This window comes from Populus trichocarpa, chromosome 12 (assembly GCF_000002775.5).
Source record: "Populus trichocarpa isolate Nisqually-1 chromosome 12, P.trichocarpa_v4.1, whole genome shotgun sequence".
Taxonomy (NCBI): Eukaryota; Viridiplantae; Streptophyta; class Magnoliopsida; order Malpighiales; family Salicaceae; genus Populus; species Populus trichocarpa.
In genome coordinates this window covers 586,220-601,673 of record NC_037296.2, presented here as the reverse complement: position 1 = coordinate 601,673, position 15,454 = coordinate 586,220, and the positions used below count along the sequence as shown (strand labels likewise).

Below are 15,454 nucleotides of genomic sequence, written 5' to 3'. Positions count from 1 at the left end.
TATTTGGATAAAGAAACCCGGAGTGGTAAATATCCAAAATAATTTTCTAGGAATAATAAATCCGCACACATCCTAGGAAACTGATGGGATTAGAGAACATCAACACCATTAATAATTGAAGGAAAATCAAACACCAAGCAGCTTACCTTAGGTAGGGCGTACTAGGGGTGCTAAAACCTTCCCTTTACGCAACCAGTCCCTTGCCTTAGAATCTCTGAAAGACCAGTTAGGTTTCCTAGTGACCATAATACTAGGTGGCGACTCCCTTTTTCACAACAGAAAGACCCCAACAATCAATCCCCGCTACGAAGGACGGGTCGCCGCGACGTCGAGCTCTCGGGAGGGTGCGACAGGATGGCGACTCCACTGGGGAACCTAGGACTAGGCTTGGTATTTTGTTTGTGTTTTGCCATGTGTTGTTGTTTTCTTATATGAATGATACTTTGTTTAAAAGCTTTAGCATGCATCTTTACATTCTGTCATACATGATATAGTCATTCATCACTTTATGATTATTATCTTTTTTGAGGGCACACACATTAAACTTTAAGTTAGGTGGGGGACTAGCAGCTTGCCTTATGACTTGAGTCAAGGTTTAAGTTTGTGTAAACCCCAACTCTTTGCTGAGTGTTTAGACTGATAGTGATTGGTACATGTGCCATCCCACTATCTACTGAACCCCCATATTGCCTTTACGAGGGCGATCACTGGGACAGCAAGAGACCCCTTTTTAGAGACCAAGTAGTAAACCTACCCTATGTCTCACGTAAAGGAACTAGAACCTATCCTTAGGGTGTATGATCCATAATGTCTTTTGCATCAAAACAAGTCTAACCTCCAGCATTTTGAATTGCAGGACTTGTGAACGAAATGGCCACCATTGCTAAATTTTCCATCATAGAATATGGGAAAAATTCTGAACTGTCACAATTGACTGAAGGAGACTGCCTTAGAAGCGATGCTAAGAAACTGTCACCAATCAAGAACTTGAATTGCATTATGAATGAGGTGAACAAGTTGACGACTCATTTTCAGAATGTGGATAAGGATGCATTTTTTAATAAATACGGACGTTTGATGGAAATTGCAAGGGTAGAAGTTTTAAGCCCAGCTGTGCGAGCCATAGTTCATTTTTGGGATCCAGACTACCGTTGTTTTTCTTTTGGAAGCATAGACTTATGTCCCACTATGGAGGAATATGGGATGTTGACTGAGTTTCCAAACAATCTGTATCAGATTTATTTGCCTTTGAGGTCTGACAAGATCATCCCCGAACTGTCAAAACTGCTCAGAATCTCCAACTTGGAAAAGTTTTTGGAAAAGAATGCTACCGGTCTGAAATGGAGGATGCTAGAAATTGAACTGGAAAAGAAGTCAGGATTAGAAAAAGAGAGATTAATTGCCTTGGGCATATTTGGCCTTGTGTTGTTCCCAAGTCAGACGGGCTTAGTGAGTTTGGAGGCCGCTGCTGCTTATGTAGAGTATGAGAATACACAAATCAATCCAGTGGCTGCTATTTTAGCTGAAACCATCTTGACGCTTAATCATTGTAGGAGGACCGGAAAAGGAGCAATGAGATGTTGCACGCAGTTGTTGTATATCTGGATGGTTAGCCATATCGAAACAAAAAAACCTGTCTTCAATAATTTTTGGTGGTTCACCCAAAAACCCCTGAAGTTAGTAGAAGAAGAAGAATGGGGAGATCTAGACAACCAAGGTTGGGTTGACAAATTAGAAGGTTTGCCTAATAGTGATTTCAAGTGGAGAGCCCCATGGGTAACGACAGTGAAAGTCCTAATGAGTTGTGGACAGAGACGTTGGGTGCCATTGGTGGGGATTACAGGCTATGTGAGTTATGCTCCTGCCCTGGTGGTAAGGCAACTTGGGGGCATGCAGTTTGTTCCAAGGACTATGGGAATGGCTCAATTCTTTGGTTTGTTCAAAGATCCCATTGCACAAGAAGTTTTGGAGACCATCAAACAAGATTGGAAGCATCTGGTTTTGGTTGAGATAGAAGGTTTAAAGGATCCAAGTGCAAGTGAAGGATATACAAGATGGAGAGATTTAGCAGCTTCAACCATGCCTTGTGTAGGAGTCAAATCTTCCCAAACTGTAGAAGAGCCTATTAAGAGGAAAAGGGTCAATAATGAAGAGGAGTTGAGAAGACAAGTGGAAAAACTTCAAACAGAGTTGAGCAAAAGCAGAAAAGACAAGGCAATGTTGGAAGAAATGATGCTAAAAGAAGATAAAATGAGAGCATTTCTAGATGAGCAGATACAATCTAGAGATGCGCGAATAACAAAGCTTGAGTTAAAGCTAGGTGAGGAGAAGACTGCTAGGGAAAGGAGTGAGAAGGAGCTTCAACCATCACTTTCATGTTTGGATTGGATGCAAAGTTGCTCTGAACTTGAAGCAATGGAGATTGACTTTAACGATTGCCAAGGAAGTGCAGAATATTTCCAAGAAAAATTTGCACAAGTCCAGTTTGAATTGATGGATAGGATTGGGAAGTATGAGGATTTGAGCAAGAAATTTATGGAGTTGGAAAGCCATTCGATGGGGATTGCAAAAGAAAATAAAAGGAAAGGTTTTGAGGCTGTTGAAATAGAATTAGCGGTTAAGAAGAATGAGATAAAAGTTATGAGGATAAAGCTTGACAAGGAACGTGAAAAGGTGAAGTATTTGGACGAGAAGCTAGCAGCAATGGGAAAACACAAAGATCAAATCGACGCCAACAACACTGCTTTGAACAGAACCAATATGTTGCTCATAGAAAAGATGACCAAGACAGATGAGCAAATGGACGAAGCTGCTGCACATGCTCGAATTATTAGAATTAATGCGCGGAATGTGGGAGGGGACATCATTCGCTATCGCCGAAGCCTAGCTGAAACCGATGCCTTTCTAGGGAAGATTGAGAATCGTGGTTTTGCCTTCCTACCTTTGGCTAGAGAGTTTATGGAGGAAAGGGATTAATATGTTGTATTTCCTTTTTCATTTATAAATGTAATAAACTTATCAAGCATTAATGAAAAGGGCGTTGACCCATCTTCTTATGCAAAATCTGTCTCTTGGTGAATATGATTCAAGCAAACGACTTGAAAGGCAGTACTCCTAGCAATGTGACAAAAGAACCTATGTTTATAAGGTGGTGGCTATTATTCGTTCACAAGAAAGTTGCATCCATACCCAATATACAAAGCATTCTCAATCATGCATTTTTCTCATACATCTATGCACGCATCTGCAGATTAAGAAACATAGGTCCCCCTTCTAGAATCCACAACACTCGACAAAGAAAAAGAATGGAAAACGAAGAAAGGTCACAACCAGAAGCTCAGTACCAAAGAGAACTTGAAGGAGTTCGAAATGATGTGGCACACCTAACCAGTATGTTAGAGCAAATGTTAAGAGCCAGAGATGGAGAGGGAACGTCTACTCAACCTGATGAAGCACCAGCAGCAGCTCAAATTCCTGTCGCACCTATAAACGTGGGGGCAAATACACCAAATAAGCAGCATCCTAATCCCACTCGGCCCATCCAAATCCCTATTACAATGGATTTAACAAATGAGGACCCACATGATGTCAAACTCTCTAATCATGAAGGGTATGATAAGTGGACTGCACTAGAAGAGAGGCTAAGGGCAGTTGAAGGAAATGATTTATTTGACCCAGTTAGGGCTGCTGAAGTATGTTTGGTGCCTAACATTGTTATTCCAAAGAAGTTTAGAGTGCCAGAGTTTGTTAAGTATACCGGGATGGAATGCCCAAAGACCCATCTTCGTTCCTACTATAACAAAATGGCAGAAGTTATCCACGATGATAAAATGTTAATTTACTTCTTCCAGGATAGCCTGACAGGATCGGCCCTTAGTTGGTATATGAGGCTGGACAATATTAGGATCAAGAAGTGGACAGACTTGGCAGATGCTTTCTTAAAGCAATACAAGTTTAATCTTGAGATTGCTCCTGATAGGACCAGTCTAATTACCATGGAGAAAGGAAATCAAGAGTCCGTAAGGGTTTATGCTCAAAGGTGGCGTGACCAAGCTATCAATGTACAACCTCCACTAATAGAGACGGAGATGGTGACACTGTTTGCTAATACTTTTAGGGCTCCATACTATGAACACCTTATGGGTAGTTCAGCACAACATTTCTATGATGTTGTTCGGATTGCTGAGAGGATTGAACAAGGAATCCGAAGTGGGAGAATTGCAGAACCTATAGAGAAGAGAGGTTTCATTGGAAAAAAGAAAGAAAATGAGGTGCATAACCTAGAAGGCGGATACAAAGGGAGAATAAAAAACTACCAAACACCTACCACCCAAGTCACCAGTATCAATTTTGCCAAACCCTCCATCCCAAACCAACCCCATCAAACAAAATTCCCAGCAAATAACCAAAGCAATTACCAAAGAAGAGACAACCGACCATCGGAAGAACAATTACCACCTTTACCAATAACCTTAAAAGAGTTGTATGCCAAGCTGTTGAGTATTGGGCAGATAGCTCCCCTACCCATACCACCTATGCAACCACCTTTCCCTACCTGGTACAACCCCGAGGTGACTTGTGAATACCATGCTGGTCACGCAGGTCATAGCATTGAGGCTTGCTTTGCTTTTAAAAGAAAGGTGTTGCAACTGATCAAAGTTGGATGGGTCACTTTCGAGGATTCACCTAATGTGAATTCAAACCCTCTACCCAAACATGCTGTAGGTGGTAGTGGAGTGAATACTTTGGAGGTCGGTAGCAAAGAGAAGGTGCTAAAAGTGACCATGGCGAGGCTGTACGAGATGTTGGTACAATCTGGACATATAGAGAAACCATCTGAACATTACGTGAGGGAAAATGATTTTTGCCCATTCCATAAAAAGAAAGGGCATCACATTGATGAATGCATTGAGTTTCATCAAAAGGTTGCGAGAATGCTGACTTTAGGAGAACTAAGGATTGAGGCTGCAAGAGATAATGAAGAGATCGAGATGATAGAAAATCAGGGGAAATGTAGAGTCCAATCAACAGCTAATGGGCTCTCAAAATTGGTATTAACTAAACCCTCATATGCAAACAAAGTAGACTATGGAGTGATGCCTGGAGATTATGGTTATACCTCGAATATTGAAACTCCTTTACCGCTGTTCCGAACTGAGATAAGTGGACTAACTCGGAGTGGTCGTTGTTTCACACCTGAAGAACTAGAGAAACAAAGAAAGGCTAAGGGCAAGGAGGTGTTGGACCTCGATAAAGAGTTTGAGGTGAATAAACCTGTGACTGAGGAAGAAACAAACGAGTTCTTGAAATTGATGAAGCATAGTGAGTATTGTATAGTGGATCAGTTGAAGAAGACCCCTGCCAAGATCTCCATCATGTCATTAATACTCAGTTCCGAGCCGCATCGTAATGCTTTGCAAAAAGTACTGAATGAGGCCTACGTACCCCAAGATATTGAACAAAAGACTATGGAGCATCTAGTAGGGAGGATCCATGCTGCCAATTACTTATATTTCACGGAAGATGAACTTGACGCTGAAGGAACTGGACATAACAAGCCCTTATATGTCACGGTCCGATGCAAAGATTGTCTCATTGGTAAAGTTCTCATCGATAACGGCTCAGCCCTTAATGTGTTACCAAGGCATATGCTGGATGAAATGCCAGTGGATCCCTCACACATGCAACCCAGTGTGATGACGGCTAGAGCGTACGATGGCTCACCGAGGCAAGTGATAGGGACAATTGAGGTCGAACTAGCTGTGGGTCCACAAGTCTTTCTAGTAACCCTTCAAGTGATGGATATCCACCCTTCCTATAGTATGTTGTTAGGAAGGCCATGGATACATTCTGCAGGAGCTGTCACCTCCTCGTTGCATCAATGTTTGAAGTACATTGCCAATGGCGTTCTGGTTACTGTTAAGGCTGAGGAGACTATATCAATGGTAAGAAATGTGGCGGTTCCATTCATTGAAGCTGAAGATTGTAAGGATGGAAACCTTCATGCATTTGAAGTTGTGAATACCGAGTGGGTACCCGAGAACACTGTGGTGAGGAAACCAGAACTCTCAGAGGCCACCAAAATGGCCGCTAAAAGCTTTTTGAAACACAAGATTCCTTGCCCCTATGTCATCAAGAAAGGAAAACTTGAAAGACAGCTTCAATGATATAATCAAGCTGAAAGCTGCAGAACAGAGGTTTGGGCTTGGATATAAGCCCAAGAAAGAGGATTACAAGCGAGTTGCTGGTGCAAGAAGGGAGACAAGAATGGCTAGGATTGAAGGAAGGAAGCCTGAAGAAGAAAGCCTAGTCATCCCTCCAATCAGGATTTCTTTTCCAAAGGCCGCATATGTGATGCAACCTGATAAGGGACACGGAAACCTCTTTCAGAAGTTTTTTTCAATGAACATAAACACTCTGGAGGAAGACCAAGTCAAGAACATTGCTGAGAAAATTGAATCTGGAAGAAAGGATGAAGAGCTGCCACAATTAACGATCCGCCCTCGGGAAGAAGTCACCGACATGACTTTCATTCGAAAGCTAGCCGAAGGAGAGAAGTTCCAGAATTGGGAGACCCAAGAAGCTCCATTGGTTTTCAAAATGTAATCAACAATGATTTGTTGGATTATTATTTTATCTATGTTGTTTGCCTTTTTTCTGTTTTGTTTTTATTCATTGACAATCGAGGCTCAAGATGTTAATTGGATTTTATTGTTGTTTTTGAGCCAATCGTTTCCTCTTAATGAGATCATGCGTTTTCAAAATTCATCTTCATGTCTTACTATGCATTTACACATCACTTGCCGCTTTCAGGAACCCTGAAAGCGGATCCTCCACAACAACACCTGCACTTTACATTGAGAATGAATGGCCAAACTTTAAAGAACACATAGTAGCTGTAGAAGATGAGGAATGGGGGGAGAAAAACATAGGGGAATTCACGAAGTTAATAGAACAGCATGAACAGGCTTGGAGGCCCGCTAAAGAGGAACTTGAAACCATAAATGTGGGTAATGAAGAAATCAAGAGAGAGCTGAAAATAGGGACTTTGATCACCCCTGAAGAAAAGGAAGAATTGATTGCACTGCTCCGAGTTTACGTAGATATCTTTGCGTGGTCCTACGAGGATATGCCTGGTTTGGATACGGATATCGTAGTACATAGGATACCACTGGTGGAAGGATGTAAACCGATTAAGCAGAAGTTGAGGAGAACTCATCCGGAGGTCTTAATCAAAGTAAAAGCAGAAATTGAAAAACAATGGAACGCTGGTTTTTTGGAGGTAGTCAAGTATCCGCAATGGGTGTCAAACATAGTGGTGGTACCCAAAAAGGAAGGTAAAATCAGAGTTTGTGTGGACTTTAGGGACGTAAACCGGGCTAGCCCTAAAGATAATTTCCCTCTACCACACATAGATATGTTAGTTGATAATGCAGCACGCAGCTCCACATATTCCTTTATGGATGGATTTTCGGGCTACAATCAGATAAAAATGGCGCAAGAGGATAAAGAGAAGACAACCTTTATAACACCATGGGGAACATTTTGCTACAAAGTCATGCCATTTGGTTTAAAGAATGCTGGGGCCACCTACCAAAGGGCTATGGTGACTTTGTTTCATGACATGATGCACAAAGAGATTGAAGTATATGTCGATGACATGATTGCTAAATCTAGAGAGGGAGAGAATCATGTCCAAATATTGAAGAAATTGTTTGAAAGACTAAGGAAATATAAGTTGAGACTTAATCCGGCGAAGTGTTCGTTCGGGGTGAAATCTGGGAAGTTGTTAGGATTTGTGGTGAGTGACAAAGGGATAGAAGTGGATCCCGACAAAGTAAAGGCTATTCAATCTATGCCACCTCCCAAGACTGAGAAGGATGTGAGAGGTTTCTTAGGAAGGTTGAATTACATTGCTCGGTTTATATCCCAATTAACCACGACTTGTGACCCGATCTTTCGTTTGTTAAGAAAGAAGAACCCTGGAATTTGGAATAAAGAGTGCGAAGAGGCTTTTGAGAAAATCAAGCAGTACTTGTTGAATCCACCCCTGCTTGTTCCTCCTGTACCAGAAAGGCCATTGATATTGTACCTAACAGTAACAGAAACAGCAATGGGATGTGTGCTTGGGCAACACGATAAAACCAGAAGGAAGGAAAGGGCCATTTATTACTTAAGCAAGAAGTTCACGGAATGTGAGTCTAGGTATACTGTGATTGAGAAGCTGTGTTGCGCACTGTCATGGGCTGCAAAGAGATTACGTCAGTATATGTTGTATCACACTACGTGGTTAATTTCCAAATTAGACCCGTTGAGGTACATTTGTGAAAAGCCCTACTTATCAAGCCGAATTGCAAGATGGCAAGTTCTATTGGCTGAGTATGACATAGTATATATGACAAGGAAAGCTGTAAAAGGGAGTATTATTGCCGATCACCTGGCTGACCATGCTATGGAAGATTATGAATCATTAGACTTTGAATTTCCCGATGAAGATGTGCTTTCAATCGAGGAAGAGAAATCAAATTGGTGGATTATGTACTTTGATGGTGCTGTAAATGTATGTGGTAACGGAGCGGGTGCGGTGATAATCTCTCCTGATAAGAAGCAGTATCCGGTTTCAGTTAAGCTACAGTTCGGGTGCACCAACAACACGGCTGAGTATGAAGCTTGCATTCTCGGTTTAGAGGCTGCATTGGAGCTAAACATCAGAAAGATAGATGTGTATGGAGACTCAATGTTGATCATTTGCCAAGTAAAAGGAGAATGGCAAACCAAGGAAGAGAAGTTAAGGCCTTACCAAGAATATTTGTCTAAACTGGCTGGAGAATTTGAGGAAATAGAGTTCACCCATCTAGGAAGGGAAGGAAACCAGTTTGCAGATGCTTTGGCTACACTAGCATCTATGGCCAAAATAGACTTTGGGCACAAGGTACAACCAGTACACATCAATATCAGAAATAACCCAGCTCATTGTTGCTCAGTCGAAAGAGAAGTGGATGGAAACCCTTGGTACTATGATGTCAAGAATTTCATCCAAAACCAGACATATCCCATGGGGGCATCCAAAATCGACAAGAAGACCTTGAGGAGGTTGGCAATGGATTTTTATCTTGATGGGGAGATTTTGTATAAGAAATCATTCGACGGGACTTTGTTGAGATGTTTGGATGAATTTGAGGCAAAAAGCGCGTTGCGAGAAGTCCATGAAGGGATTTGCTCAACCCATGCTAATGGACATGTGATGGCTAGGAAGATACAAAGAGCCGGCTACTTCTGGATGACATTAGAAAAGGATTGCATCGACTATGTCCGAAAATGTCATAAGTGCCAAGTATACAGTGACAAAATCAACGCCCCTCCAACTCCTCTATTTAACTTGACATCTCCATGGCCCTTCGCGATGTGGGGAATTGATGTGATTGGACCTGTAAACCCAAAAGCCAGCAATGGTCATAGGTTTATTCTCGTGGCTATCGACTACTTTACAAAATGGGTAGAAGCCGGATCATTTGCTCATGTGACGCAAAAAGTAGTGAAGAAATTTATTGAGAGAGATTTGATTTGTCGATATGGTCCACCAGAAAAGATTATCACTGATAATGCCCAGAATTTCAATGGCAAGATGATAATAGAACTTTGCGCTAAATGGAAAATCAAGCATTCCAACTCTTCGCCGTATAGACCAAAGATGAATGGTGCGGTAGAAGCTGCTAACAAGAATGTCAAAAAGATTATTCAGAAGATGGTAGTCACCTATAAGGATTGGCATGAGATGTTGCCATTTGCCCTTCATGCGTATCGCACTGCAGTCCGAACCTCAACAGGAGCCACCCCGTACACGTTGGTATATGGAATGGAGGCGGTTATGCCTTTAGAAGTGGAAATCCCCTCATTGAGAGTACTGGTAGACTCTGGGCTGGAAGAGGTAGAATGGGTAAAAGTTAGATATGAACAGCTGAATCTGATCAGTGAAAAGAGGATAGCCGCAATCTGTCATCATCAACTTTACCAAAGAAGGATGGCCAAATCATACGACAAAAAGGTTCGACCTCGAGGATTCCACGAAGGAGATCTTGTACTGAAGAAAATATTGCCGTTACCAGGAGAAGATCAGAGTAAATGGGCGCCGAACTATGAGGGCCCTTACGTGGTGAAGAAAGCATTCTCGGGAGGAGCTTTGCTGTTGTCTAGAATGGACGGAGAAGATCTAGTTAGGCCAGTGAATTCTGACTCTGTAAGGAAATATTACGCTTGATGTATTCCGTAATCTCCCAATCAATAAAATAAAGTTTGGCCATGAATTTTCTCTGTAAAAAAAAACCTTTCTTCATAAAAAGCATGATCTCATAGCATTTGAAATCTTTTACTTAAACAAACTCTTTTCTTACACATGACTAAGGAAACGACTCCATCAATTGGAGGGAACCAAATCAAATCTAAAACTTGGCATATTTATGCACACCACACTGGGGGCAAGAAGTGTACGAGGTGCACATAGGGGTTCATAGTGAACCAAAGCCCAAAGGGGTATACCATAAAACTTCTAAAAAGCATCTTTTATGAGAATTGCCAATTGCATTGAAAGTTTCAGTTTTCATGAACAAAACCAAATCTTTTGAGTTTTCCTTTTGAAATAATAATAAAGCGCAATACTCAATGGAGCAAGAAAGGGCCCCATAAGGAACCAGAGATCTCTTCACTAAGAGGATATGGTATATTTCGGTTCATGAGAAAAGGTTGAAACAAGAGCTCGAAGAAGTTTACGACGAAAGGGGGACCTATGTTTCTAAGATAGGTAACAAAAACATACATGCATATTAACCATAATGCATTGCTTTCAACATGTGTCAGATCGGTGTTTCATCACCATTTCTCAGGTAGTGCGTTTTCTAACCCTACCTCATTTTGAACGTGCCTTTGAGCCCTCACTTCTTAGGTAGTGCGTTTTCTAACCCTACCTCATTCCAAGTGTGCCTTTGAGCCACCACCATTCAGGTAGTGTGTTTTCTAACCCTACCTCCTTTTGAGCGCGCTTTTGAGTCCTCACTTCTTAGGTAGTGTTTTTTTTTCTAACCCTACCTCCTTTCAAGTGCGCCTTTGAGCCATTGTCAACTTTTTTCTGGGTAGGTCACCCTTTACAATGCGACCAATTCTCTATGTTTTTTTTTTTTTTTTTTTGGGTGGGTCACCCATTACAATGAGACCATTCTTCCACTTGGGTAGATCACCCATTACAATGAGGCCGTTCTTTTCTTTATCTTGGGTAGGTCACCCATTACAATGAGACCGCTCTTTCCTTTATTTTGGGTAGGTCACCTATTACAATGAGACCGCTCTTTCCTTTTCCACTTGGGTAGGTCACCCATCACAATGAGACCATCATTTTGTTTCTGGGTAGGTCACCCATTAGAATGAGACCATTCTCCATCTTTTTTTTACTTGGGTAGGTCACCCATAATAATGAGGCCATTCTTCCCCCTGGGTAGGTCACCCATAAGAATGAGACCACTCTTTCCTTTTCCACTCGGGTAGGTCACCCATCACAATGAGACCATCATTTTGTTTCTGGGTAGGTCACCCATTAGAATGAGACCATTCTCCATCTTTTTTTACTTGGGTAGGTCACCCATAATAATGAGGCCATTCTTCCCCCTGGGTAGGTCACCCATAAGAATGAGACCACTCTTTCCTTTTCCACTCGGGTAGGTCACCCATCACAATGAGACCATCATTTTTTTCTGGGTAGGTCACCCATTAGAATGAGACCATTCTCCATTTTTTTTTTACTTGGGTAGGTCACCCATAATAATGAGGCCATTCTTCCCCTTTGGGTAGGTCACCCATAAGAATGAGACCACTCTTCCCCTTCTCCACTCGGGTAGGTCACCCATCATAATGAGACCACACACATTTTTTTGTTTTGGTTGTGGTTAAAAGAGATCGCTAGATGGGATCTCAGGTTAACCCAACCCCACAGAGTTTAGTTTTGAATCACCGGATGGGATTCCAAAGTGAGTAAGCTACAAATATAGGTTTTGGCTAAGGAGGTCGCCAGAAGGGATCTCAGGTTAACCCAACCGTAATACCGATTTTAGCTTTGGCTAAGGGAAATCGCCAGATGGGATTTCAGTTTGGACAAACTACAGATATGACTTTTTAGAGACCGCCAGAAGGGATCTCGGATGGAATTCCATGTTGATCAAACTGAAGTGAGAATTCAAAGGAGATGGCCAGAAGGGATCTCAAGATGACTAAATTTTGATCATAGTTTTTGGGGGCTAAGGAGGATTGCTGTAAAAGACAAGTTTCAGATCAATCAAACTTCGACCAGATCAGTTTCGGGAGTTCCGTTTTGGGTTTATCTTTATAAAACTTACTGCGCAAAACCCTTGCTCCGTAAGCATTATAAAGAGGGGGCATCTGTTGTAACCCATTTTTGGGTCCCCACAAAAAATAAAAATAAAAAGCCAAAGGAGATTAGAAAAATAATAAGAGGTGGGAGCGCTCAGGAAGAATCAGAAAAAAATTAATTGAGGAGGTTCAGAAATGCAAGGAGTGAAATTTTACAGTATATATTTGACTGAGGAGAGCCCTGTTGGAAGAGAAAATTTAATTTGAAGAGAAAAGGGCCAAAATTGGATGTTTATAGACTCAATTGGATTTTATTGAAGGTTTATTTGGATTTATAGAGGTTTTGATTGCAAGGAAAATTGAGTTTTAAGTCAATTTAGGCTTTAATTGGAAGAAATTAAAGTTCTGGGGTCAAATTATAATTTTTGAGAGTTTATTAGGTCCAATCAGGGGCTTAATTGCATACATGTTGAAGTTTAATGACCAATTAGGGACTTATTTGACACGATCCAAAACCAAGGACCAAACCATAAGATGCGCTAAAATCAAGGGATCCAATTACAATTCGGCTTGATTACAATATTAATTTTTTTGAAATTTTGAAACGGCGTCAAGCATTATTTGTTGTCTCCTTAAAAGAAAGCCATTTTCAGCATCAAAACAGGGATATGGTTTGCAGTAAATGGCTGAAATTATGGGGCATGTTTTATGGCTTGTCCCGGATACCATTATCACCGCAAGGCTTTCCTTGCCTATAAAAGGAGGACGGAGACGAAAAAAAGAGGAGAAAAGACACAGGGGACGAAAAAAACACAAGGAGAGAGACCCGACCACAGCACCAACAGTCCCTTCTCCCCGAGTCCAGCTTTTTCCCTTCGTTTTTCTTCTTCCCCTCAGCCGACCAAAGAACACACCAGCCCCTCTGCCTTTCCATCTCTTTTTCATCCCTTCATCTTCAAGTCTAAGCCAGCCACCAGCGGTTTCCCTGTTTTTGGAGATTTCGGTCACAGAACCCCCAAGCCTCCAACAGCCTTTCCCTCTCATCAACAGCCCACCATTTTTCCCTACGCCACCACCCTCCTTCCTCAGCTCATCATCTTTCTCCCACACGCCGCGCCACCATTGAGTGAAACCGTTGTACATTGAGGAGGGCGAACAACTGACAGAAGGCAACACCCGCGATCAAGAGAAGAAGAACCAAACAGAAGCAAAGGAGGAAGGAAAACAGAGGCGGGCGCATCTGCATATAGGAGAAGAAATACTGCAGAAAAGCAGTTGTTGACATTGAGCTTCTCAGCCACTGCCACCGTCAGAACCACCGGGAGACCTCGTCGGCTGCCTCTCCACCGCCACCAGCATCACAGGGATTGTTCGCCATCGTCTTCAACATCGTTGCTGCCACCAGGTTTGTCTCTTTCTCGTCGCTGTGCATGCACCTTTTCCTTGCATTTTCACTGTTCAAGTGAAATATAATTCACTTGAACAGTGAAATGCTATTTCACTGTTCGTAAAATATAATTCACTTGTCACTTACTGTGCATATGCATAGTAACCCGGTTACTGTGCTGGTGCACAGTAACCAGTCCATACTTGTTTTGGGCTGGACCCCAGCCCAGCCCATGCTGCTGGGCTGAGTCCAGCCCCTGTAGAAAGTAGGCCCATTTTATTTTGGGGCTGATTTCGGCCCATTTTCCTTTTGGGCCGGGTCTGGCCCATTCAAAAAGTTTTCTTCAAAGATGTATTTAAAAAATCTGTGATTTTCTGCAAGTTTGTATTTTTGTACTATAAAGATACAAATCCGGTATGAAAATACCCGATTTTCGTCAAGACATCAGAAAAATAAAAATAAAAAAAAATGTTTTGTTTTCATGCATACGGCCAATACCCTAACATTGTTTTTACGTTTTTTTATATATAAAAAAACAAATATTTGAAGTTTTTTTTTAAAATGTGTTTTCGCATGGATTTCTTAAACACAACAAAAATCATTTTTCTTGCATTTCTGGATTTTACAACATGTTTGTAAAACTCCAAAGGGTATTGGCCAATATTCCAAAAAAATATAAAAATTTTATTTTTTTGGTGAATTCATCTATTATTCACCACTAATGTTTGGATAAAGAAATCCCTAAGGACGAATATCCAAAATATTATTGGGGATAATTTGTTATTATTCACCACTAATGTTTGGATAAAGAAATCCTTAAAGGACGAATATCCAAAATATTATTTGGGAGTAATTTGTTATTATTCACTGTTAATATTTGGATAAAGAAACCCGGAGTGGTAAATATCCAAAATAATTTTCTAGGAATAATAAATCCGCACACATCCTAGGAAACTGATGGGATTAGAGAACATCAACACCATTAATAATTGAAGGAAAATCAAACACCAAGCAGCTTACCTTAGGTAGGGCGTACTAGGGGTGCTAAAACCTTCCCTTTACGCAACCAGTCCCTTGCCTTAGAATCTCTGAAAGACCAGTTAGGTTTCCTAGTGACCATAATACTAGGTGGCGACTCCCTTTTTCACAACAGAAAGACCCCAACAATCAATCCCCGCTACGAAGGACGGGTCGCCGCGACGTCGAGCTCTCGGGAGGGTGCGACAGGATGGCGACTCCACTGGGGAACCTAGGACTAGGCTTGGTATTTTGTTTGTGTTTTGCCATGTGTTGTTGTTTTCTTATATGAATGATACTTTGTTTAAAAGCTTTAGCATGCATCTTTACATTCTGTCATACATGATATAGTCATTCATCACTTTATGATTATTATCTTTTTTGAGGGCACACACATTAAACTTTAAGTTAGGTGGGGGACTAGCAGCTTGCCTTATGACTTGAGTCAAGGTTTAAGTTTGTGTAAACCCCAACTCTTTGCTGAGTGTTTAGACTGATAGTGATTGGTACATGTGCCATCCCACTATCTACTGAACCCCCATATTGCCTTTACGAGGGCGATCACTGGGACAGCAAGAGACCCCTTTTTAGAGACCAAGTAGTAAACCTACCCTATGTCTCACGTAAAGGAACTAGAACCTATCCTTAGGGTGTATGATCCATAATGTCTTTTGCATCAAAACAAGTCTAACCTCC

General features: G+C 41.5%; 1 protein-coding gene across 1 annotated transcript; it reads left to right on the top strand.

Moving 5' to 3' along the window:
• The first annotated feature begins 3,305 nt into the window (after positions 1-3,305).
• LOC127904101 (uncharacterized) lies at positions 3,306-10,258 on the top strand. The gene is made up of 3 exons (XM_052446048.1): positions 3,306-6,086; positions 6,196-6,602; positions 6,814-10,258. Exons 1-3 carry the CDS (start codon positions 3,306-3,308, stop codon positions 10,256-10,258), a joined length of 6,633 nt encoding a protein of 2,210 aa, XP_052302008.1.
• Positions 10,259-15,454: the final 5,196 nt, after the last annotated feature.